Source organism: Cannabis sativa, chromosome 2 (genome assembly GCF_029168945.1).
Source record: "Cannabis sativa cultivar Pink pepper isolate KNU-18-1 chromosome 2, ASM2916894v1, whole genome shotgun sequence".
NCBI classification, from domain to species: Eukaryota; Viridiplantae; Streptophyta; class Magnoliopsida; order Rosales; family Cannabaceae; genus Cannabis; species Cannabis sativa.
The window spans coordinates 18,522,356-18,547,405 of record NC_083602.1 but is presented as its reverse complement, the minus strand read 5'-3'; the positions used below and the strand labels follow the sequence as shown (position 1 = coordinate 18,547,405).

Genomic DNA, 25,050 nt, shown 5'->3' with positions numbered 1-25,050 from the left:
TATCCCAATAAAGAATGAAGTTAGAAGTTTAGTTATTAGGTACTCATATAAAATTTATATATTCAAAACTGGTTTTTAAATTTAGTATCGTTTGTAAAAGCTTAGTTATTAGGTATTGTGTACTTTTCATTATGTTATTGAGGAAACTATTTTTTTTTTTGCCTCTTTTAATGAAATAATTAGTTTCTTTTAATATTGATGAAACTGGTTTTTAAGTTAATATCGTTTTTAGATTGTAATTTTTTTCATTATCTTGTTGATGAAACTATTTTTTTTTTATTTTTTAATGAAATTATTAGATTTTTTCAATGTTCATGAAACTAGTTTTTAAAGTTTGTATTCTTTTTAGATTATGATTTTTCTTCATGATGATGTTGATGAAACTGGTTTTTTTTCTGCTGTTTTTAATAAAATAATTAGTTTTTAACGAAAAAATAAAAAAAAATAAATAAATAGTAGTTTAAATGAAAAAAAAAACAAGTTTAATTTCTGTAAAAAAAAATAAGATACAAAAATGTACACTTATTATATATATTTATATATGTAAAAAGAGAAAAAAAATAGTTTGAGAAAAGAAATAAAAAAAAAAGAGACACAAAGAGAAATTAGAAAAAAAAAATAAAAAGAAAATTAGAGAGTGAGAAGAGAAAGAAAGAAAAAAAAAAGTCAGCAACTGACTTAAAAAATGAAAAGAAAAAAGAGAGCCAAAATTGACTAAAAAATATATATAAAAAAGACCAAAAAAAAAAAGCTTTTTAAAGCTTTAATAAATAAAAAACAGTAAAAAAGAAAAAAAAAATTAAGAAAAGTATAAAGGTAAAAATTTCTTTGTCAAATTATAAATGTAATGCTTGAAAAAAAAAAGTTAGTATTTGGTGTAAATTTTCTAAATAGAAAGAAACCTTAAAATGTAAATGTAAAATAAACTAAAAAAATAATAAAACTAAGTAAGTTAGAAACAAAAACATGAAATATGGGTTTGGATGATAAGTTTACAAAAATATGGCATATCAAATACCATAAAAAATCTTAAATGTGAAAAAATGTCATAGAAGAGTGACAAACTTATAAATGTCATATTTTTGTAACTTTTTTACAAAATCTCATATTTCATGTAATTTTTACAAATTAAAATGAAACATAACACTTTCCAAAAACTGTCACTCAACCCGATCAAAAGCCTTGACCATATCAAGTTTAAGAGCAGCCAGCCATTCTTGCCATTTTTTCTAGATGTGATGGCATGAATAACCTCATGAGCAATAAGAATATTATCAAAAATAATTATTTTAATTCTATTTTAACATATAATTTTGATTTTTTTGTCTTAACATTTAAAATATATTGTGTTTTTATTTTATAGATATATTTTTTTAAAAATATAAGATGGAAGAAAAAAAAATTAAAAAACTAATATAAATTAAAAATAAATATTTTTTATATGAAATAAAAATTATTAAATAGGGTACTTTATAAGGTTCGTTTTGGGGTGTAAATGGAACTATACTTTAATTGTTGGGATTTTACTTATGTGATGGTTAGTTTGGTAATTGTAATGGTAATGGTAATACATATGGTATAATAATGGAATAAGAATTATAATCAAATAGAGTAAGCGGTATATTGACACAAATATTATATTTTTAGTTTATGAGTAATTTGTGACGTAAATACTTAATTTTAACTTTCAATTACAAATAATTATCTAAGTTTAATTTTTGACGGTAATAATACTTAAGTTATATTTTTGGAACTTCCGTAGTTACCTGGTCGTTAAGTATTAAGGGCCAGTTTGACACAGCTTTTAGAAAAGCTAAAAGCTGCTTCTCAAAAAAGTTGTGACAAAAAGGTGTTTGATAAGCAGTTAAAAATAGCTTATTGAAGAATTTATGGAAAAACTACAGCTAAAAGCTAAAGCTGGTATACCTCAACTTTTAGAAAAAGCTGTTTTGATTAAAAGACAATAATAAATTATTTATTTATCAAAGATTTATTTAATTATTTATTATATATTACATAAAATAAAAATATTTTTTTTTTGAAAGAAAAAATATTTAAAATAAATAATATTTAAATTTTTTATTTTATTCTAAAAATAATTTATATTTTTATTTTTATTATTAACAAACAATATCAACATAAGTTTCTTATAAACTACAATTTTTTACAAATGATAAAAATATAATTTAATAATATTAAAAATTATTTTTATCAAATACGTATAAATTTATACTATAGAAAAAAAAATTATAAATATATAGAAAATAAAAATTTTGAAAAATATATACTACAGAAAAAAAATAATTAAAAATATATAGAAAATAATAAAAAAATAATTATTTTTACACTTATATAATAAATGGGTTGTTGGTTTTACCCTCTTCTCCCACTAATACAACACTTAGGGCATTTTCTGAGATGACCAAGTATATGTATAACACATCTCTAGTTATCGATTTTGCTAATACTGGTGGTGTTGAAAGATGTTTCTGAATTTCTTGAAAAGCCTCCTCATATTTTTCGTTCCACTCGAATTTTTTGTTGCCTCACAAAATATTGAAGAATGGGATATATTTATCAGTTGATTTTGAGATGAATCTACTCAAGGTGGTGATTCTTCCAGTTAGAGATTGAACCTCCTTTGGTTTACTAAGAGAGGGCATTTCGAGCATTGCCTTTATTTTCTCGAGGTTAGCCTTAATTCTTCTTGTATTTACAATAAAACCAAGGAACTTTCCCGAGGACACCCTGAATGAACATTTTTTCTGATTTACCTTCATATTGAATTTTCTCAATTTTACAAAGTACCCTGCGAGGTCTTTGTTGGGTTTTGTGCCCTTAATAAAACTCTATTTCAATGTAATCTTTATCATTTAATTATCAATAAAGAGACAAAAGTATTTTCATCACTTATTTAGTGTGTCATTTGGTTCATATTATCATTTATATGTTTATTTGATTTATAAATTCATCCAAACCCTTATCACATTAATATTCTTGTTTATTGTGTTGTCAGCATAGTGGAAAATAATCAAGATTGTGTGATTAAATATATATTCCTAGATTTATCAGTACACAGGGTTTAACTGATATGATAATCTACAACATAGTTTACTTGCACCATGGATAAGTGCTATGTCTTTTCCAGGGCATTGGTTCAAGTAAAGCTTGGGTTGGATGCATGGAGTATGCATTGGAAAGGACCGATATTAAACTTGGATTAGATATGATAAATTTACCGTAATATCTATTCAATTCAATATAACCTAGTTGATCCTAGATCAAATGATCTTAATCCTGACATGGTTAGGTTCGATCTCAAGAGTATTATTCATGTTCTTTGATTTGTTAGTTAAGCCTACTTTTTGGTCAGGGTGATACGTACATTTTGGGAACATGGTAGTGCAATTGAGTGGGAGCGCTAATCATAGATATGGAATCTATAGCTTCAATCTAGACATAGAAGTGAAATGATGATTTCCTTCAAGCTTGGCTAAACATAGATAAATGGTTGAGTACTCATTTCGGTGATTATGTTAGTTTACTAAAATATCATTTATAGGTGGCTAAGTGTTTTAAGGATAAAATACATTGAAGGGCGTAACGGTAAATTAATCCATATACAATGTAAATCATCTATAGAGGATCATTGATTATTGGGATTAAAACAATGGATAACTAATAGCGTATCTGTATCGTGGAACATATAGAGCGTTCTATATAACTGAGAGTTCAATTCCAAGTTCTATGGTGGATGCAATGAGGAATTAATAAGTTAGTGAATTTACTTGGTAAATTCTAGATCTACTTATTGGAAGCTCGGATATATAGGCTCATGGTCCCCATACTAGTTGAGACAATACTACTTGTAAGACTCAGTTAATTGATTTTAATTAATCAATTATAATTCTAAAATTAGACTATGTCTAGTTTATGAATTTTCACTAAGCTATTGCTTAATTGTGAAGAAAAGATATTCTAGGGTTTATTTGTTATTACGAGACTTTGTTAAGACTAATTAATGAATATATTAAATGGTAATATTATTTAATAATTAATTTTAATTATTAAATAATTAGATTTGGCATTTAAGTGGTTAAATTGGAAAAATTGCATTTTTGAGAAAATAAGATGAAAAATTAGAAAAATAGCAAAATTGCAAAGTGGGGCTCACAATCCATGGCCGGCCACTTGGGAAGGATTTTGCCACTTTATTTTTTCATTATTTTAATGCTAATTAAATCTAACCTAACCCTAAGTGGTTTCCTATAAATAGGTAGTGATGGCTTCAAAGGAAAGGATGATGTAACTCATTCCTTCAGTAAAATTTTGAGCCACCTTCACCCTCCTATTCGAAACCTTCTCTCTCTCTTCATCTCTTCAAAATAGAAGCCATATAGTGAAAAGAGTGTGTGCCCACACACATTAAGTGGTACTCAATCATAGTGTGTAAGGCTGTGAAGAATCCAGTTTCAAGAGAAGGAGATTCAGACTCAGATCTTGGTGATACCCTGCTACAGAAAGGATACAAGGGTTAGAGATCTGAGTGGAAGGAGACGTTATATTCCGCTGCAACCACTGTAAGGTTTCTGATACTTTATATGTGTTTATTTCATATCGTTTTAGAAGTTCATGTTTAGGATGTTAATAACATACTTGTTAGTGAATATAGACCCTGGTAAAATAATTCCAACAGTCTTCTGCATGGTCCTCGCTCTTAATTGATTTTACCAGTATGTCATACACTTCCATATTCTGACACATTCAAACATACCATTCACAAGACGTTGATATGTTGCTCACTATCTCAATTAATACATAATCATAACATACTATAATTAACCTAACTCATGCTTATTCTATGTATACTGCTAACGACATCAGATAACAATTAATCATATAACCGGTAAATAATACTTACTATCCATGAGTCGAGCTTGTTTTCACTGCAAATTTACATACCCAACCAGTCTTTAGGATCTTTAAAATCGTTGCTACTCTGATACCATGTTGTAATGCCCTAATCCTTAGGGACACCACGTGTCTGCATTAATAAACTAGTTTATAATCATAAACTAGCAATTTAAACAAAATGTGATCTAATAAAAACTTTACCAACTAATTTAAACCATAAAATCGTGGCATAGTCTCTTTTTATGATTGGGGATCTCCTATATAAAATATTACAAGGCATGCCATCACAATAATATTGTAAAATACATTTTAAAGTTCAGAACATTTAACATACAGTTCCTGAGCACTCAATTCCACTTGCTGGATAAGCTGATATGTACATTTGCTAGAAAAGATTCTTGACTCATGGTTATCCAAATGCCTCTATCTATTACCTACACCACATAGCACCCGTGAGTCACAAGGACTCATCAAGAAAAGTAATAACAACAATCATATAATATATTATTCAAATATCATCATTTATACTCAGACAATCAGAATAGGAACGATCACTCATTCCTCATAAGATGAAATCCAAATTACTATTAACATCTATCACAATTAAACGTCAATATAGATATTCAGTAATACAAAATCATCATACTAATAATAGAAGTCATATTCATTTAATAATATAATTTACATCTGTTACCTCATAAAAAAACTAGCTTTATTACATCACATTGCCTAATCAGGCAAGTCGATACTTTAATATGATAATTATGTATTACATTACCTAATCAGGTAAGCCCATGTCATAGCCTAGCACCCATATATTGCACCACTGTATCACCTAATCAGGTGAGCTCGTGCCAACACCTGGCACCCATGTATCGCATTGCCTAATTAGGCAAGCCCATACCATATCCTGGCACCAATATTATAAACCCTAAGTTCTTGTCTAACCTATCTTTTTCATATTTAGATTGATTTTACCTTGATTTATGCTTGAATATTAAAAACAAAATCGAAGATTCAATACCAGAATTTTACAAGCTTCACCTACCCTAAAAACTCATTCTAGGCGGCTAGTGCTTAGGTTTCCCGAACTAGGGTAATAACTTTCACTATATTCAAAGATGTACCTTACAAAGACCAACAATAGTGTAAACAATACACTCATTTACAAAATACAGTGAATCTATACCCATACCAACCAAGACCCTTGATTGGAGACACAAGATCCCCTTGTGTGAATGATGAGCTCTCTTCAACACTTTTCTTCAATCTGAACTCCCTTCAGATCTAGTGATGAAGATGATACTAAAGTCCCTTCAGTCTGAACTCAACATCTTCAAGCTCTCATCTGCAACTTTGGATTAATACCCCCAAGCTCAAAGATCACTTGCCATGGAACATAAAGATGAAACAAGAAGAAAGAAACATAATCCCTAATCTCCGATCATAAAGATTTTTTTTCAACATAATACCAAGGAGTTGTATTTATACATAGCTAAATCAAGAATCTCGAAATAGATAGTTGTTACCATCTGAACAATTAAAACGATGTGGACTAACACTAAGGAAGCGTTTGGTTGGGAGGAATGAAAATATAGGAATAGGAATGAGAATGGGAATAGGAATAGGAATGGAATGGAATACAATTTAAAATGCATAAAAAAATTGATAAAAAAATAATTAAATTTTTTTTCTTGTTACATTGGAATGGTCATTCCTTTCTTTTTGAAATGGAATAGCCATTCCACCAAAATGGTGGAAAGAGCATTCCATTGGAATGCCATTCCAATACTTTAAAATGCAACCAAACAAAGGAATGGAATGAAAATTATTTCCTTTCCATTCCATTCAATTTCATTACCTCCAACCAAACGCCACCTAACAGTACTAACTTTAGACAAAACACTACGAATCCCAGACGCAACTGGACATAATTTGTCACTACAAAAAATACTGGTTCTTAATCTCCCCCTTGACAAATTATGGTCAATGACAACAATACCAATGCAAAACAAAGCAACCATCAAAATATAACAGAGTCTAAACAAACAGGAAAAACAAACACTTTAAACAACCAAACAACAAACGCAACCATTTACACAAAGGATCAGTATTTCTCCCCTTTCATTAAGCATAATCCACGCCAAAAATAATATGGTCCTAAACCAAATGCTCCCCCTAAGAAATGCCAAAGTATCTATCACAACATCAAAGAAGAAAGTCAAACCATCTCACAATATGACTTAAAACATATGGATATTAGATATAAACAAATGAGAGATTGACCAAGCAAAACAATCAAATCGCCACGATAATACGAATGATGCTTCAAATGAGATTTATTTTTATTTCAATAAAAAAAACATGCCAAATGATATATCTCAAGAATTAACATGTTCAACTTGTAAAGAGGAAACACAATGAGTGGTCTAATCAATTAACAAGTGAGCAATGATTATTTGAGCAAAGAACCAATTCATTCAGCCTCACAATGAGCCATACTTAATAAAAAGATGCGAAAACTTCTTTCAATCCACATATTCACACACACTTGAGAAAGACAATAACCAAGGAACTTTTATCAGGACTTTAAACCAAGATTTTCTTCGGCGTGTGCTAGTGACCTCATGTGAGAACATTGGCTCACTCTCTCAATTTTTTTTTATTAAACTGCCCATTTTTTTGCTGCCTTTTCTATCTTTAGTCACTCCGGCTCTTTCTTTTGCAACCAACTATGGCTTTCACTCTCCCTCAAAGATGTAGCCGTCCTCTTTTAATCAGAAATATTAATATAGAATGAGCATGCTACTTATTAGTAAATGGACTAAAGAGAGCTCTTCCCATTGCATCTAAAAGAGGTAGCCTTTTTAGCTGGGAAAAATAAAGGTTCAAAAGATCCTGAAAAATTCACCTAGTTAGAGCTTCCTCGATAGAACTGGAGGACCTGTAGATGGGACATGAAGTGCCTCATAGAAAAAAAATGATAGCAATCAAGGCTTAGCTGAACAAACTGAGAAAGATGATGATCATATACCCCAACGAATTAATCAGATAGAACACATTAAAAAAAACCTTCCAAGTTGCGCACATTAATATGAGAATTCAAGGCTTTAGTAAATAAAAATCCAAGAAAGCATCAAGAATAATATGTGATTATCCAATGTATTATCTATTATCTATATATTTTGAGTCAATATGCATTTTGAGGGATGTTTGTGGAACTTTCATTATCACACATGATGACACATAAACAAGCAATGAGGAACACTAGACAACATATCCTGTGTATATCATATTTCTTTTGAAACAAGGGAGTACGATGTACAACATGATCAAAACCAGCAAACACTAGGACAAAAACATCATCATTTCTTTGTTTAAACTCAAGATTCAACAATATAAGTTTTAGAAGACCATACTATAGCACTAATAGTAGTGAATGAGCTCTTGAAAGACAAGGTGATGATTTAATACTCTTATTTCTTTTGGTTAAAACTTTTGGAATAGCAGTAAAATCCCCAATATCTGATTTATCTAATGATGCACTATTACATAGGACAACATTGTCCAACAAATAACTACCATCACTAGATCTCTTCCCTGTTAAGACTGAGTACCCATCAGATGAAACTAAACAATGAGTTTTAGAAAAACTTACAGTGTAATTTGCATCACAAAGTTGACTGATGCTTATCAGGTTTGCCTTGAGCCCTTTCACATACAGTACTTGAGTAAGAGGTGGAACTCTACTCATCACCAAGTCTCCTTTCCCAATAATTTGGCCCTTGTTTCCATCACCAAAAGTGACAATAATATTATTATATATTAATAATAATATTAATATATAAATAAAAACTTTATTAATAATAATTATTTCACTATGTTTTAATCACTAAGAAATCTTTAACCGGAAGGTATTTAGTCAACTCCAAGTTCTTTAAAATATCCTGATATTTTTAAAATCAACTTATCTCAATAATCCTATCAATATTACTAACTAAAACTATTGTGATATTTTTGGCTTCCAATCGGGTCTCTAAGGTTGCTGAACCTGAAAAATATTTTTATTTCACAAATAACTTACATTATATCCACATATTCCAAAAATCTCTATAATTGATAAATTACGCTTATTTATCCATTTATAGCAAAATTTATTTTTTATGCTAAATTAGGTTAGCAAGATCACAATCCTACTCATTGTTACCTAATTAACCCATAATATAATCATAAACTCTAATTATTCATAATTAGGTTTTCGAGATATTACAATTAGATCCATAGCCATTCTAACTATTTGAGCAATACTAAGATGTCTCCAAATTCGTTGATAAAACCCTCAAATACCGTAGTCAGAGGGTTGGAACCAAGAACCATATAGATTACAGCAGAGCTCCAGTTTGATGTTTGTATTTTCACCTCTCTAACAATATGTTCTTTGAAAGAAAATTTAGGATCACGGTAGAAAGACTTACCCTCGGTAAATTTCTTCCATTGATTCTGGGCAATAGCTTGTTATCATTCTTTATCATAACAAGATCACCTGTTTAGATTCCTTAGGCCAACTTTGGATCGCTCCAGTTCTTGGCGACTCCTGCCTCTCCTTCTCCACAATCTCTCTAGATCGAATAACATCTGCCACCAAATTTAGACCAGAAGAATTCTCAATCCCTCCAACACTTGAAGTAGTCTTATCGCACTTCCTTTCCGATGAATTCTGGCCAGTAGATCTCGTGATTGGCTTTCAAACTACTTTTTTCTACTTCACCATGGAAGAGAGAAAATTAGGGTCACATTAGTCTTTTTTTTAAGTTAAAAAAATAATTTTATAATTATTTTTGTCTATTTTATCAAAATGTATCAATAAATAATTTCACATTATATTAGCCATGTTTTACATTGACAAAGAATGAAAGAGGAGCAACGGTTGTTAAGAATACATGTACAATGTGTTGATTTCAAGTGGCTAAATAATATTCTGCTGCACAGAACCCTATACATATATAATAGAATCTATGAGGACATTTCTTGTGTCATCCTTAAGGCATAATAAAATTTGAGTGTAAAGATGTAGGCACCCAAAATATGCACACAAAAAATTACACATAGTGAAGTGACAGATTTTTTAACTAATCACATTTATCTACATTGAGACCATTGCTGTAAAATTAAAAAGAAAAAACACTATGTCAGTGGCGTAATGTTTTAGTGCTTTTAGATGCACATATCATCACTTAATCATAACTTATAAAGCCACTGATAATAAAAAAAAAATAAAAAAAAGCCACACACTAGCCACTGTAAAGGGAATGTTTTACTACTTTGAGTAGGTCTATAATTAAACCAAGGCCGGAAGAGGACAATGCATTTATCTGATTTGAAAGCGGAATGAGATTCTTCAGAAAGCTTTTTCAAAAGATAGAATTCGGGTTTTGTGGGGGAGAAAATTGTGGTATTGATCCTTATAGATAGTTATTAAGGAATTTCATCATCATCCAACTTGGAAATATAAGGACATGACTTTACATCAATGTTAGGTAATAAAAGGTAAGCTTATCTACAATTTTTATCCTACAATACAAATGATATTTGTATGATACATTATACAAGGATCCTTCAGTTATTATTTATTTATTTTTATTATAAAAAAAATCAGTTTTGGATACTCAGTTTCAAATAATTACAATTAAGTTTATCTACAATTAACACACTTTTGTAAATTGCTAAAAAGAATGATACTATTTTGTGAGTGGAAAAAGTATGTAAGAAAAAGAGAAGGAAGAGTCTAAACTATTAGCTAAAGGTACTATTTTTTTTTATATCTCAATTCACAGAGTTTTATTTACAATTATTTAAAATAGAGAGTCCAAACTATATAGTATTAAAAGAAAAGAGAGATTCTGAAATAGTATAAATAAACATGTATATAGGTAGGGATACATTGGACTAGCTATGCCATTAACACTTGGGAGGCGTTTGGTTGGGAGGAATGAAAATATAGGAATAAGAATGTGAATGGGAATAAGAATATGAATGGAATGGAATATAATTTAAAATGCATTAAAAAAATTCATAAAAAAATCATTAATTTTTTTTTCTTGTTACATTTGAATGGTCATTCCTTTCTTTTTAAAATGGAATAGTCATTCCACTAAAATGGTGGAAAGAGCATTCTATTGGAATACTATTCCAATACTTTAAAATGCAACTAAACAAAGAAATGGAATAAAAATTGTTTTCTTTTCCATTCCATTCCATTTCATTATCTCCAACCAAACGCTACCTTATTTTTGGAGTGTATATGGGGTAACTAATTTTGTGCGCATTGGGTGAGGGGAGACACATTGGAACTTTTATTCTAGTAATTGGATTTTCTAAATTTGTTCATGGTCATGATGTTCTATAATTTTTTATCTAATAATTGAATTTTCTAAATTTGTCAGAAGATTAATAATATTTTTTCCTTGAAAAAGTTGTAAAAGCTAACGAAAATTAGCCGTATATGGATCTTGAATGAATATTCTATAAAGATGGTAATTCGTATTAATATTCTATATTCGTGTTATGCTGGTTGACATGGTCAACTTTAACATAATTTATATATATTTCGTGTCAAAAAATTTTAACCCTAACACAACTTATCGTGTTCTCATTTTGACTTATCATAGCGGTGATAAAAATTCCAAGTTTTTTCATGCCATGGCTAGTTCAAGGAAAAGAACTAACAATTTTTAATTCGAATCGATTTCGCGTCACATGCATTAACTTTAACCCAACTCAAATAATAATAGTGTATTACAGCTCTACCCAATTTTAACTTGCATATATTTTAAATGATTCTAATCCACAATAATTCATATTAAGTTATAGTATTATGATATGAACTGCCACCTTAGAATTCTAGTCGGAATGTTAGCAAAATTAAATATAATGCTCTTTTTCTTAATTAATTGGTTAATATCAAATGTATTTATTTATTTAAATCACAAATATAAAAATAGAATTTTTGTTTTTTCATAATTATTTTTTGTTTTTAATTTTACAAATAAAATATAATATGTATGTGTTTCGTAATTTATTTATTTATTTTATTTTAGTGAGAAATCACAAAATGAGGAGAAAGTGAGTTGGAGTTCAGCATCGGGTCCAGGGTGTCAAGCTCCAAGGGTTAGAGGCAACGACTCAAGTCTCGAGAGGGTTGGGGTTCGGACCAGAATATATAGGGATCCATATCTAGGTCTGGGATAAGGTCGAAGTCCAGGTCGAGAGTCGACCATTGACATTTGGGCGGGTCCAAGTTAGAGTTGGAGAATGAAATTTTGATGAAAGAAAATACAAATAGATTATAATTTTAAAAAATTGTTTAAATTATTTTAAAAGTATTTTTTTTTTTTCGAAATTTTGATTCTTATTTTAAAATTTAAGAAATTGTAGTTTTACTAAACATGATTTTAAATATATTTTCTATTCTGATTAAAGAAAAAAACAAAATATCTATTCAAAAAAATGGCTTGAGAACGCACCCTTAGTAATTTACCAAATGGAACCAAAGATAAATTATGTATGTTTTTTATAGTGTGAACTGTGTGACACTGAATAAAGAAAATAAGTGATGTAAACCATATTATATATATCACACTTTTATATATACCACTAAAAATAGACTTGCTCACTTTCTATGAATGTATTTTTTATTTTCATTTAATTACTTTTTCTACTGTATTCCTACTTCTCATTTTATTATTCCCTTACCAACCAGAATATCATGTGATTTCTCATATATATAATCAGTGGCGTTTTCCCATTCAAGCTGGAAGTAAAGAAAAGAAAACCCAGCTCACATCTCTCATATCTAATGGACATGATAATAATGGAGGTCATTTTCCTTACAGCATATAAAAAGAAAACCATGACAAAGATAATAGCTAGCTTAAAGAATCTATAAATATAGTACCTGATTCTTCCCAATTGCAAGTTATATACCAAAACTACAACCAAATCTTTCCATATAAATACCAGTCTCAACACGTTCAAAATCTGCAAAGGAAAAAAACAAATATATATAATTTTATTTAAGAAAAAAAAGAAGAAAATGGGATTGGGAGGTGATCAAGCTTACCCATACAAAGGTCACTCCAACTACGGCGGTGGTCATCATGACTACGAAAACGACAGCAATCAACTCTGTCGTACGGTCATATACGACAACGACGGCAGGAAAAGAACTGTCGTCGGCTGTTCCCCGTACGACGCTGATGCCTACGTCGTAGAGACTGAGATCACCGAGCACATCCTCTCTGCCTCGCCCATGATCGCCACCTCCGACTACCGCTATGGATCGCCGAATAAGCTTGAACCGATAAGAACTAATTACGGTTCCTACGGAGGAGACCACGACAGTTACCGTAAGCCCTCGAGTCCGTACGGCCACGACAAGGGTCACGGTCGTCATTATCCTCAAGAGATTGACCGATTCCTCACCGGAGTCCAGATCGAAGCCAGCAGACCTTCGCCTCACAGGTACAGTACTCCCTCAAATGGCATAGCTAATATCCGCCCAAGCCCAACTATTGCTCCTCACTCAATTGGTGGTGGCCGATATAACAAGAAAGATCATGATTACGGCCACCACAAAACCTCCGGCTATGGCAATTACAGCAGTGATGATGATGATGAGGACGACGATTACGAGAGAGAAGAAGATTATTACAAGCCTGGGCGCACGATTCAACACGTACCAATTAAGCATAATATTTATGATCACAACAGTGGTCACGGCCGCAAAGCCACCATCGGAGGAGGAGGCTATGGGACCCCGATTGTCGGTAGTACTAATTATAATCCTACTACTCATTATGGTCACGCGAGCAGCGGATCACTTAGCATGCCCACGAATAGTATCGAAGAGGCTATAGATTACTTGAAATCTAGCTCTATTAGTAGCGATAATTCTCATGCTGTGAAGCCCTACGGCCACGGCCACAACCCATTACCCAAGACTAGTGGTCATCATTATACGGCGGAAGCAGCTGGTAGTCCGTACGGGACGACTATTAATAAGCACACGGCGGCGCCGGTGGGGTCGATTTACACGAGGGGATCTACTGTTGCTTCTTCTCATGGGGCAGTGATGGACTGTTACGAGGCTGCCAGGAGGTTTAACGGTAAGGTGGTGAGAACCTAATTATAAAGCTAATTATAAGTTGGTTTTATAATTAATTAATTATATATTAATGATGAAGTTTAAGAATAAGACTGTTGTTTTCTTAATTACCCGGGGGTTTTGGTGATAATATAATATAGCCCACGGATGTTATATATTTACGTACGTTTGGAAAAAAAATTGGGTTACTTTTGTTGCTGATCATGTAAACGATTTGGTGTGGGAGTATACTCTTCTGTTGTGATCATAATAAGAACATTTAAATAAGATGCTGATATATAGTTTATTAATAATATGTTATTGCTTATTACCTTATGATTTTCTTAAAAAAATTTAGCAATTCACAATCTCAATTTACAGCCAGTTCAGTGTAGTACATATATTTAATTTTTATATTCTATTTCCAGTCACTCTGCTTCTTTGTTTGCGTATAAATTCTCCTATTTTGTAGGCTCTTATTAGTTTGTTTTAAGCAACTTTTGTTATTATTTCCACGATCAAACTACTGGAAAAATTAGTGCCCAAGAAATAACAAACCAATAAAATAAAATTCTATGCAATGATGACAAAACAAGAATTAAATAATATGTTACAACTCAATAGCAAAATATACAGGTTAAAATTGAAAATTACAATTTTTTTAAAACGATCAACTTCATTAAACAAAGCAATTGTTCAAAAATACAAGATAATAGAACAAGCAGAGCAAAAGTGTCACGACCCGAGCCCTAAACGGTAGTAAATATGTAATATCCATAATTTAGGTGGTCAAATGTCACACTTTGACCTTTGTTGAAAAATAATACTTACAAATGATATTTATATTACAAAATTATGTAAAAAAATACATATTTAAAATAACGAAATAATCCTATAATAAGCAGAAAATAATTGTAATAATATAGGACACTCGTCAATATATATGTAAAACAATAATATCCCCACAGTTATGTAGTCACCAAATAGTTAGATTTAATAAGTTGTAAAATACTAAAATAATACTAAAGCATCCATCATTTCTCATTCCTAATTATTTCATAGCAATTAGAGTGATCGGACCATCTATTAATAATTTGGTACATATTAGTCTTTAAAAGAATAGTTAATTAATAATAAAGATAAGACTTCAAGAAAAAGGTATTTTCGGCTGCTACTGCTGCTTTGATTTATAATTTGTGGAAAGCAAGGAATGAGCACATATGAGATAAGAAGACAGTAAGCACAAACCAGATCATTCAGCACACAAAAGAAGTTGTCAAGACTCGTGTAAGGATATGCTGGCCGAAGGAAGTTAAAAAGAAGGAGCAAGACTGATTTTTCAACTTATAAAGTAGGAAAACTAACTTTGATGTAAATAATGATAGAACAATTATGATTCATATAGGTCCTTATTACAATGAGGTTCCTATTTGTTTGTACAAATGAGATTTATGAGCAATGTACAACTCTTGATTCATCAAAAAAAAAATAATAATAAAGATAAGACTAAGCTAATCACATCGTTCTCCATCAACGATTCTTTCACAACTACAAGTACCAAACTGAGTTCTTGAAAGGAAAAATATAAGGGTGAGCTTATAAAACCCAATAGGGAAACAACTAATATTAAAGGACCAGTAGTTTAATAAAAATCTCTACATGGTTAGCTTTTAAAATGAAACATCTCACCATCATCATCATGTACAAGAAAAAAATAGAGAGATCAGGATTAATCACAAGAGACAAGCTACTCGTACATATCACACCATCCACTAGACCCCTAGCTCTCAATACCAACCATATACGACATCTAAAAACTGGGTAGTCGCACCTGATAACCACCATAATACCTTCTTCCTGTAGAGATTAATCTAGGTCTTTCACCTACAGGTGAGTGCACACCTGATCTACCTATTATGACACATAGATTAGGTCGTGAAATAACAATATGCACTGTCATCCTATTTTTTGCACCCTGACGTAGCAATGAGAATGAATGACACGTGTCCCACATTTTTGCTACATGTGCGGAGAGAAGTATTCCTAGCAGCTCATGAATGGTTAATTTAAATATTTGTAACACTCGGATATCCGAACAGGTTAATCAAGAAGACGTCTGACCAAGATACAGATCCATTTGTACCGAACAAAACATATAAATTAGCAATTCTAGAGATCAATCTCATCGCTTCTAAGACACGTAGATAATCCCTACATTTGTGGGATTTAGTCAGAGAATAAAGACAATACGGCATACGCCTTGGTTTCCTATTCTTTACATTGTAATTATAGAATTAATGTAGTTTCCTATTTTATTTATAAGAGAATAAGAAAAACCATTCTTCATGTAATTATAAGCTCCTATAAATAGTGGCATAATCACACTATTGAGGGGGTACGAAAGAATTAATCCAGAGAAACATTTAAGAGAGAATAGTGATCTAAGAGAGAAAATAACTCAGAGATCCATTGTAAGAGCTTCAGAGAGGAAGAACACTTTATTTCTTCTCTCAAGTCAATACAAATACAAGGGGAGTAGGTTATTACCATTCTTAAGGGGTTGAACCTCTTTAAAATTTGGTGTTCTATCACTTTATAGTTTTTGCTTTCTATTATTTATTTTATCTAATCGCTTTATCTTGACTCACTGTCGTTGGCTAGAAGCGAGGTCAATATTTTAGTACTTTCATTGAGAGCAAAAACACAAGCTTTTGTCTTAATCTTGACAGGATAATAGGATGGTTGTACAAACTCAAAGAGGAGGCTTTGCTGATCAAGGCGATCCAATGGTGACGGATCCGAACGTGCAAACTCCTGAAAACACGAGAGGATAAACCCCAAGCAAATTGATACACAACCACCTACAACAGGCCATGGAGTGACTACCCTCTAGCTAGGTTCACACCAGGCATACTTGAGACTGGGAACACCAGTACGGATGCCGATCAAACTACTCCTAGCACTGAGATTACATCAACCAATAATACTCAAAGGCCTGTCATAGATGACACTGAACTTCAAAATCTACGAGTAGCACTTGGGCTTATGCATGGCCATAACAGCACCCTACATCATGATCAAGAAGATCTTTGAGCAGCCATCAACCTTCCCTTCGACGAGTAGAGGCGTCAATTGATAGAGTGGAGGGACCGGAAGACATAGTGCATGCGCCCCACTATTGTAGGGTGTCCTTATTAGTTTTGTCTTTTTAGGTTAATTAATTAATTAAATAGATAAATATTTAAATTTTAAAAGTAGTTGAGATATTCTCTCAAGTGATTGAAAGATTCCATTAATCGGTTATAAGATATAAATATCTATAACTAAATTCGGTTATATTATTTATTCAAATAATTAAATATGATTTAATAAATAATTTGAATTTAAATATAATTAATTATATAAAAAATTTATTAGGTTTATTTAATATATCACATAACAAAGTTCTATATAGTTTTTGAAATATAATAGTATTTGTAGGTAACTTTCTGAAAGCCTTAAATGATTTTATTAGTAAACCTTTTTCTCTCTATCATAAAAGAAATAGTTCTAGCTCATGTGTTGAGATTTAATCAAGAACTTCATATACACTATTATCCTACTAGTCCGCACTAGTCCTTGTGTGTGATAGAAGACTTAGAAAATCAAGGTGTGAGTTTTGTCATTAGCATTCCAAGGATACAACATACGAAAAGACTCGAGGATACCTGATAGGCTTCGAGAGGTAAATATTCTTTTTGTCTATTTACTTTTAGTTTAATATATATACATGTGAAAACATAATCAAGACTTTTTTTGGTTTTTCTCTCTAGCAGTTGAAGTTGGTGCCATGGCCAAAACTAGATCGAAACACCAAGGAAAGTCAAAGAACTCAGTCACAAAGCAAAAGAAGAAGGGTCCTAACACTGTATCAGATGTTATTCGTACGAAATCAATGGATGTTGTTAAAGGGATTGCTCCCCTAGAGCTATTTGCGATGAAGAACCTGCCGCGACTCGAGAATTAATGAGGAATCATCACCTGAGCTCCAGGATCTATTCCAAGCTCCATTATCGCCTCGTGCTTCCTTGAGTGAGATAAAACGGGCTGAAGATGTGAAATCTGACTTCCTGCAATTTGTTCAAGCTAATTGCCAATGTAACAATAACTTGAGCCAAGGTAAGCACTCGATTCCTCCTATTCTTAGATCTGGATCTATTTTTAGGAACATAGATTAGTCTTTTAAGAAATTTGAGAAGCCTAACAAAGTTAAGATCGAGCTGGAAGACATTGAAGATGAGATTAGCTATTCGAACCCTTCTATTGTGTGCTATGTAATGGGTTCGAACCCACCACTGCACATATTGGAAGGATTCGCCAATAGAATATGAAAGGATAAGGTAGACAAGGTCAAGCTGCTTACATATGGAATTTTCCTCATTCGGTTTCACTCAGTGGAAAACAGAGATGAAGTGCTGAATGGAGGGTATATCTTTTTCAATAAAAGAACAATAATAATGAAACCCTGGAATCCTAATACGAACTTCAGGAGGGAGGATGTGAAATAAGTTCTTATTTGGGTACAGCTTGAGGAGCTTGAACTCAAGTATTGGGGCCAAAAGTCTCTCTTCAAAATTGTTGGACAGGTGGGGAAGCCGATTATGGTGGATAGTGTGACAAAGGAAAGGGAAAGATTGAGCTATCCAAGAGTTTTAATTGAAGTCCAAATGAATCAGGTCCTTCCTAATATCTTGAAGTTTGAGGATGAGTTTGGGATGAACAATCATGTGGGTATCAATTATGAATGGAAGCCTACAATATGTTCGAACTGCTCTGGTATGGGGCATGCTACTGCAGAATGCAGAAAATCTACTAAAGCTAAGTAGGAATGGATCATTAAGGAAGATAAAAGGCAACAGAAACCAGTAGTGGATGAAGAAGGTTTACAGGCTATCAGTAAAGGAAAAAAAATTAGTGAACAGGGGCAGACCTGGAAATTGCAACAGATATGCAGGAATTAAGCTCTTCTAATGTTCGTAATACAAGTGAGGGGGGGAGCAGTCTCTTGGCCATGTAAGCTCATTGTTTAGAATGTTCGAGGAGCCAATAGCCAGCAAAAACAACAGCTAATAAAGCAATTTATTAGAGGCCAAAATGCTGGTTTTGTTGGACTTCTCGAAACAAGGGTCAAAGGTTCAAAAGCTTGGAACCTTGTACCTCAATGTGTTTAAGGGATGGTGTTTTTCGACAAATATAGCATGGCATCAAGGAGGCAAGATAGTTATAGCTTGGGACTCTATCAAATTTGTTGTAAACAATATAAAGTGCACCAGTCAACTAATTCACTTGAAAATTGCTGCAACAAATGGGAGATTCGATTGCTACTTGACTGTAGTATATGGGGCAAATGATAGTGAAGGAAGGAAAGTTTTATGGACTGATTTGTGTGATTTGGCAACTAATGGAAAATGGCTCATTATGGGAGACTTTAATGCTATTTTAGCAAAAGAAGAAAGGGTGGGGCATATAGTGATGTACCATGTGTTGGGTTTTGTGCCCTAAATAAAACCCATTACAATCTGATTAGTTATCAATTTAATATTTTGAAGTGATTTATGTTAACATGTATTTTTCATGTTTATGGTTTAATATACATATTTAATGTATGCACAAAATCAGTTAAGTCCAGAACATATATTCATTCACAATTACAGTATTGTCGATACAGTGGAATGTGATTGTGATTATATGATTCAAAAGACTAAGTCCCTGTTCATCAGTGTTTTGGATTTACACTGATGTGATAATCGACGATGAAGTATTCTTACACTTGGAGTAAGTGTTATGTTCTTTCCAGGACATTAGTAAAGTATACTAGTTTCGAATGTATGGAGTATACATTGGACTGGACCGATATTGAACTTAGACAAGATATTATAAACTTACCGTTGTATCTTTCCAAGTCAATATCAGAAGTTGATCTTAGATTAAAAGAATCTAAATCCTGATATGCTTAGGCTCAATCTCAGGAGTGCTATTCATGTTCTTTGATTTATTAGTTAAGCCTACTTTTGGGTCAGGGTGATACGTATATTTTGGGAACATGATAGCATAACTGAGTGGGAGCGCTGAACATAAATATGGAATCTATAGCTTCTACTGGTGTATAGAAGTCAAGTGATGATTCCTTTCGAGCTTAGTTAAATAGAAGTAAATGGATTAGCTCTTGTTTCAGTGGCTATATATTCGATCACTAAAACATCATTTACAGGTAACTAAATGTTTTAAGGGGCAAAATACATTGATGGGTGGAAACGGTAAATTTATCCCATCTCGATGTAAATCATCTATATAGAGGATCTTTAATCACATTAAGATTATAAAAATGGTTAAATGAGATAGCATATGTATATCGTGAAACATATAGTATGCTCTATATAAGTCTGAGAGTGCATTCTAAGTTCTAAGAGTGGATTCAACAAGGAATTAATAAGTTAGGGATTTACTTGGTAAATTCGGTTCAACTTATTGGAAGCTCAGCAATATAGATCCATGGTCTCCATTCTAGTTGAGATCATACTGTTTATAAGACTCTATAATTGATTTATGATTAATCAATTATAATTCTAAAAGTTAGACTATGTCTAATTTAAGAATTCTCACTAAGTAAGGATGAAATTGTAAATAAAAGGGTTGCTAGATTTATTTATTAATTAAGAGACTTTGTATGTCTAATTAATAATTATATTAAATGATAATATTATTTAATAATCTATTTTAGTTAATTAAATAATTAGTTTTGGCCTTTAAATGGTTAGAATTGGAAAAATGGTATTTTTGGAAAAATAGAAATAAAATTGAGGAAACTGCAAAATCCAAGTGAGGCCCAAGTCACACCATGGTCGACCACTTCTTTGTTTGTTTCCTAATTATTATTTTCAATTTTTAATTGCCAAGTAATTGCTAACCTAAACCTAGCAGTAATAGGAAAGTGGTGGAGCACACTAAATAAGGCAGTTAATCAATTACTCAGTAAAAGAGGAAACTGTTTATTTTGGAAAGTTGAGCTTCCCTTTTCCCTATATATAGCAGTCTTTCTATCTTCTCTTTGAATGCATCATCACTCATACACGAAATCAAGAGAGAAAAAGAGAGAGAATTTTTGAAATCCTTGTGAGAGAGAAGTGCCCACACACAGCAAACAGTACCTCAATCATAGATTGGAAGACTGTGAAGGATCACATCCATCTGAAGGACATTCGGGCTCAGATCTTGATTATACTCTGCGACAGACAAGAATCAAGGGTTAGAGATCTAAGTGGAAGGAGACACTTTATTCCGCTGCCATCACTGTAAGGTTTCTTAACTTTTATGTGTTTTTATTTATCGTTTTAGAAGTTCATATTTAGGTTGTTAAATCAACATACTTGTGAGTAGATCTAAGATCCTGGTAAAATTAATTCCAACAACTGGTATCAGAGCCATGGTAATTGATTTGCTTGCAAGAAATTTGGACTTAAAACGATTTGTTTGTGATTTGGATGGTTTCATGGTGTGTCATATTGATGTTTGATTGATGTTTGTGAATTCTGGGGAAAATAGTTATTTTTCTGTATCTTGAATTATTTTTATTGGATAGTTTGAAAAATTCTAAGCAATTTACCTTTTTACAGAACTCGATTTCGATTTTATTTGAATTAGTTATGAATTTTTGAAAATCAAGAAAAATCGGGGTGGTGATCACCCTTCCCACGCGCGCGGAAGGGCTGCTTGCAGCCTCCCAGCGCCGAGGAAACTCGGCAGATCACCTCCCAAGCGCGCGCGGGTGGTATGCAATGCATACCATTCGTACAGCGTGCAGTTTTTCTTCGTTTTCTTCGATTTTTCATGCTATTTCATGGAATTAACTTCCGATTTTTTGTGTAGTTTTATATTTTAATTTTATTTTTCATATTTCAAATCTAATTATCAGAAATAAATTAATTTGATTTTTCAAAATTAATTTTAGATATTAGTGTAATTTGAATTTGAAAATAAGTTAAAATCAATTATTGCTTACCTCTTTTCTTATTTTCTTTAAAATTTGATTGTTTTATCTTATTTTTCAATTTAAGGTCAGAAATTTTTTTTTATAAAATTTTTCCTTTTAAAGTTTTTTGACCTTATTTAGAATAAGATTACTATAATCATGGTATTTTAAAAAGGGGAAATAAGATATTTTCATTAACTTTTAAATTTTGTTATTTTTTACTTAAATTAAATTGTAAAATCAGAAAAGGGTATGTATTTATCATTTTCTATTTTATTGAATATTTAATTTATTAAATAACATGAAGTTTAAAAGGTAAGTTAGCAAATTTATTTTGAAATGATATTTAGGTTACTTAAAACCTAATTTTTCAAAATTGTAGGTTTAATTTTAAATATCATTTTACTTTTTTTAAAAAAAAAAAACCGAAAATATTTTTTTTATTCGAATATATTTAATATTTTAAAATTAAATAAATCCTACATCCAACTATCCAAATCTAACTTGTTGCAGGAGTATGTGTTTTAGATTGTTTGTAAGTTTTTCTAAAACCTATTATTGCTTGATCTAAATTGTCATGGTTAACTTGTTGACAGATCCAATGATCTGATTTTAACCCATGGTTCAATTGTCAATAGGTCAAGTAAATAATTTGTAACAGGTAAATTTTACATTCTTCTTTCATCTGTGTATGACCTAGTAACATGATAGGGTCCATCCAAATCTGTGTGTCTGTGTGAGCCTATGTGTTTAATTTCTGTTATAGACACATATAGGTTGTTGTTGCTAAATAAAATGTCATAAATTGATAGATTTTATTTAGGCTCATTTAGTTAATGGGCCTATTCAATTAATAACAGTTGTTCATTTTAAGGTTAAATTCCTCTCTTTTGGGTCTTGTGTGAGAGTTGGGAGCCTTAGAAGTGGGTACGACATACTGAACCCAGCCACCCTCACATGAACAACCCCAATTATGAAGGCCCATTTGCATGATTTGGATAACTGTGCTAGGTTAATTAAATTAGTTTGACCTAATAAAATTGATTAGCAACATAAGTAATTTCATCATTCTTGAAATTAATTTAAGAAAAACATAGTTTGATGAATATTATTTCTAGATAAACTATTTGTATTTTTCTTGTATTTAATTAAATAAAGAATTTTAACTAACTAGATTCTTTCTGAAACTTACTTTTATTATTTCATTAAATATTCCTATTTAAGTTATAGATTAGTTATTACTAATTTTCCTAATTTAACTTAAATTTAAATATCTTTTGAATTTAATATTAAGTTGAGGAATTCTAGGAATTGGTTATTGAAGATTCTTAAAAGATATTTTTTAAGTTGATTTTAAATTTAAAATGGAATATCCTTAAATTAGGTAGTTACCACCTAATCTTGATATTTAATTAAATTTCATTTGGAAAATTTTAAGTTGCTTATTATAGATTCTTTCTATAATAACTTAAATCAGATATTTTTCAAATCTTGAAAAAAAATACTTAGTTAAATTAAGATATTTTCTAGATAGTTATTTCTATACTAATTATTATTTCTAATATAGGAAAATATCATTGATTGTGAAATTAATTGTTTAATAATTAATTTTGGTACAATTCAAGTTAAGAATATTTTTCCTAGTATTAACCTAGAAATTAATAATTAAGCCTTCTCTATACTTAATTATTTATTTCCTGAATTTAATGCATTTAATTAAATTGAATATTAAATATCTAAGTTGATTTTCATAATGATACTTAAATATTGTTACTTTCATGATATTTAATTAAATAGAAAATTATTTTAAGTTGGGTATTTATGTAACAACTTAGATTTGAATAATTTTTAAAATATATTTTATTTATTTTATTAATCATTTTTCGAAATTGCATTTGATTATGCAAGATGATTTTGAATTTATCTTGAAAAATAGATTAAAGTTGTAAATTAATTATTTTAATTAATTTTTGAATCAACTTAAATCAATGATTTTTTTATTTAATGATTAATTTAAAATAAAGGAACTAAAATATATTATTAGAAATTGAATTAATTAGTCAAGAAAATCTAGATAGATAGTATTCTTGCTTGAAGTATTTTTCTAGTAAAGATTGATTTATTTTAATGTATTTCGAAAATTGTATATTTTTATACTTTAATATTTGGAAATACAATATATATATTTATAGAAAATTTTAATTTGAGTTGCAAATTAATTTAAATTAATACAACTTAAATTAAGTAATTTTCTTAATATTTATTGGAAAATTAATACTAAGATGTAAATAATTCATTTTATTTTCTTAACCATCTAAGCTTAATTTTATAGATATTAAATTAAATTTTATTTAGAGTTTTATTCTAAATTTAAAATTTAATAAATATATATTTAAAATAAATAAATAATAGAAGAAAATACATTTTTAAATAATGAGCTTTATTATTAAGATATTCGATCTCCATTGTTGGTTTTACATAGCTATTGTTTTAGTGAGTAATCCTCCCTAATGGGGGAACGTTCATTAGCAAGTTAGCGCAGTTTAATCTCGAAAGATAAGTATATTTGTAAGTTTTTTATATTAGTATTGATCACCCTAATGGTGGCGACTGTATAAGACTTACAAACGTATGAAACAATGGTGGAAGCTCATGAAATAGGAATGACCTTGACTCTCGCCTAAACGGGACAACGTCGGATTCTCTTTTCGATCGAATAAAAGATTGCTAGAATGTTTGTCATTATAGATGAGCTAACAACTCTATTCAATGGATGATAGCTTTGACTCTCGCCTAAACGGGACACTGATATCAGTTTGTTGAAAACCTTAGAAATTATTTAGGATTGTATTTTTTAGTATTTTCTCTAGTCATTCCTACTTGTTATGTGCTAATAATTTCTGAATAAGATTTTGTGTTAAACCATAATTGATTTCTATCATGTAGTATCCTGAATTACCATGTCGAATCCCATGTTGTCACTATT

At 30.7% G+C, this 25,050-nt stretch overlaps 1 protein-coding gene across 1 annotated transcript; it reads left to right on the top strand.

The window, feature by feature from the left end:
• The first annotated feature begins 12,726 nt into the window (after window positions 1–12,726).
• On the top strand, window positions 12,727–14,370 carry LOC115719513 (uncharacterized). Its single transcript, XM_061110223.1, has one exon. The coding sequence runs from the start codon at window positions 13,007–13,009 to the stop codon at window positions 14,096–14,098; it is 1,092 nt and encodes a 363-aa protein (XP_060966206.1). The 5' UTR covers window positions 12,727–13,006; the 3' UTR covers window positions 14,099–14,370.
• The last annotated feature ends 10,680 nt before the right edge of the window (window positions 14,371–25,050 follow it).

Bases quoted from the DNA above. Each gene is read 5' to 3' on its own strand.
- LOC115719513 (XM_061110223.1), top strand. From the start codon at position 13,007: ATGGGATTGGGAGGTGATCAAGCTTACCCATACAAAGGTCACTCCAAC.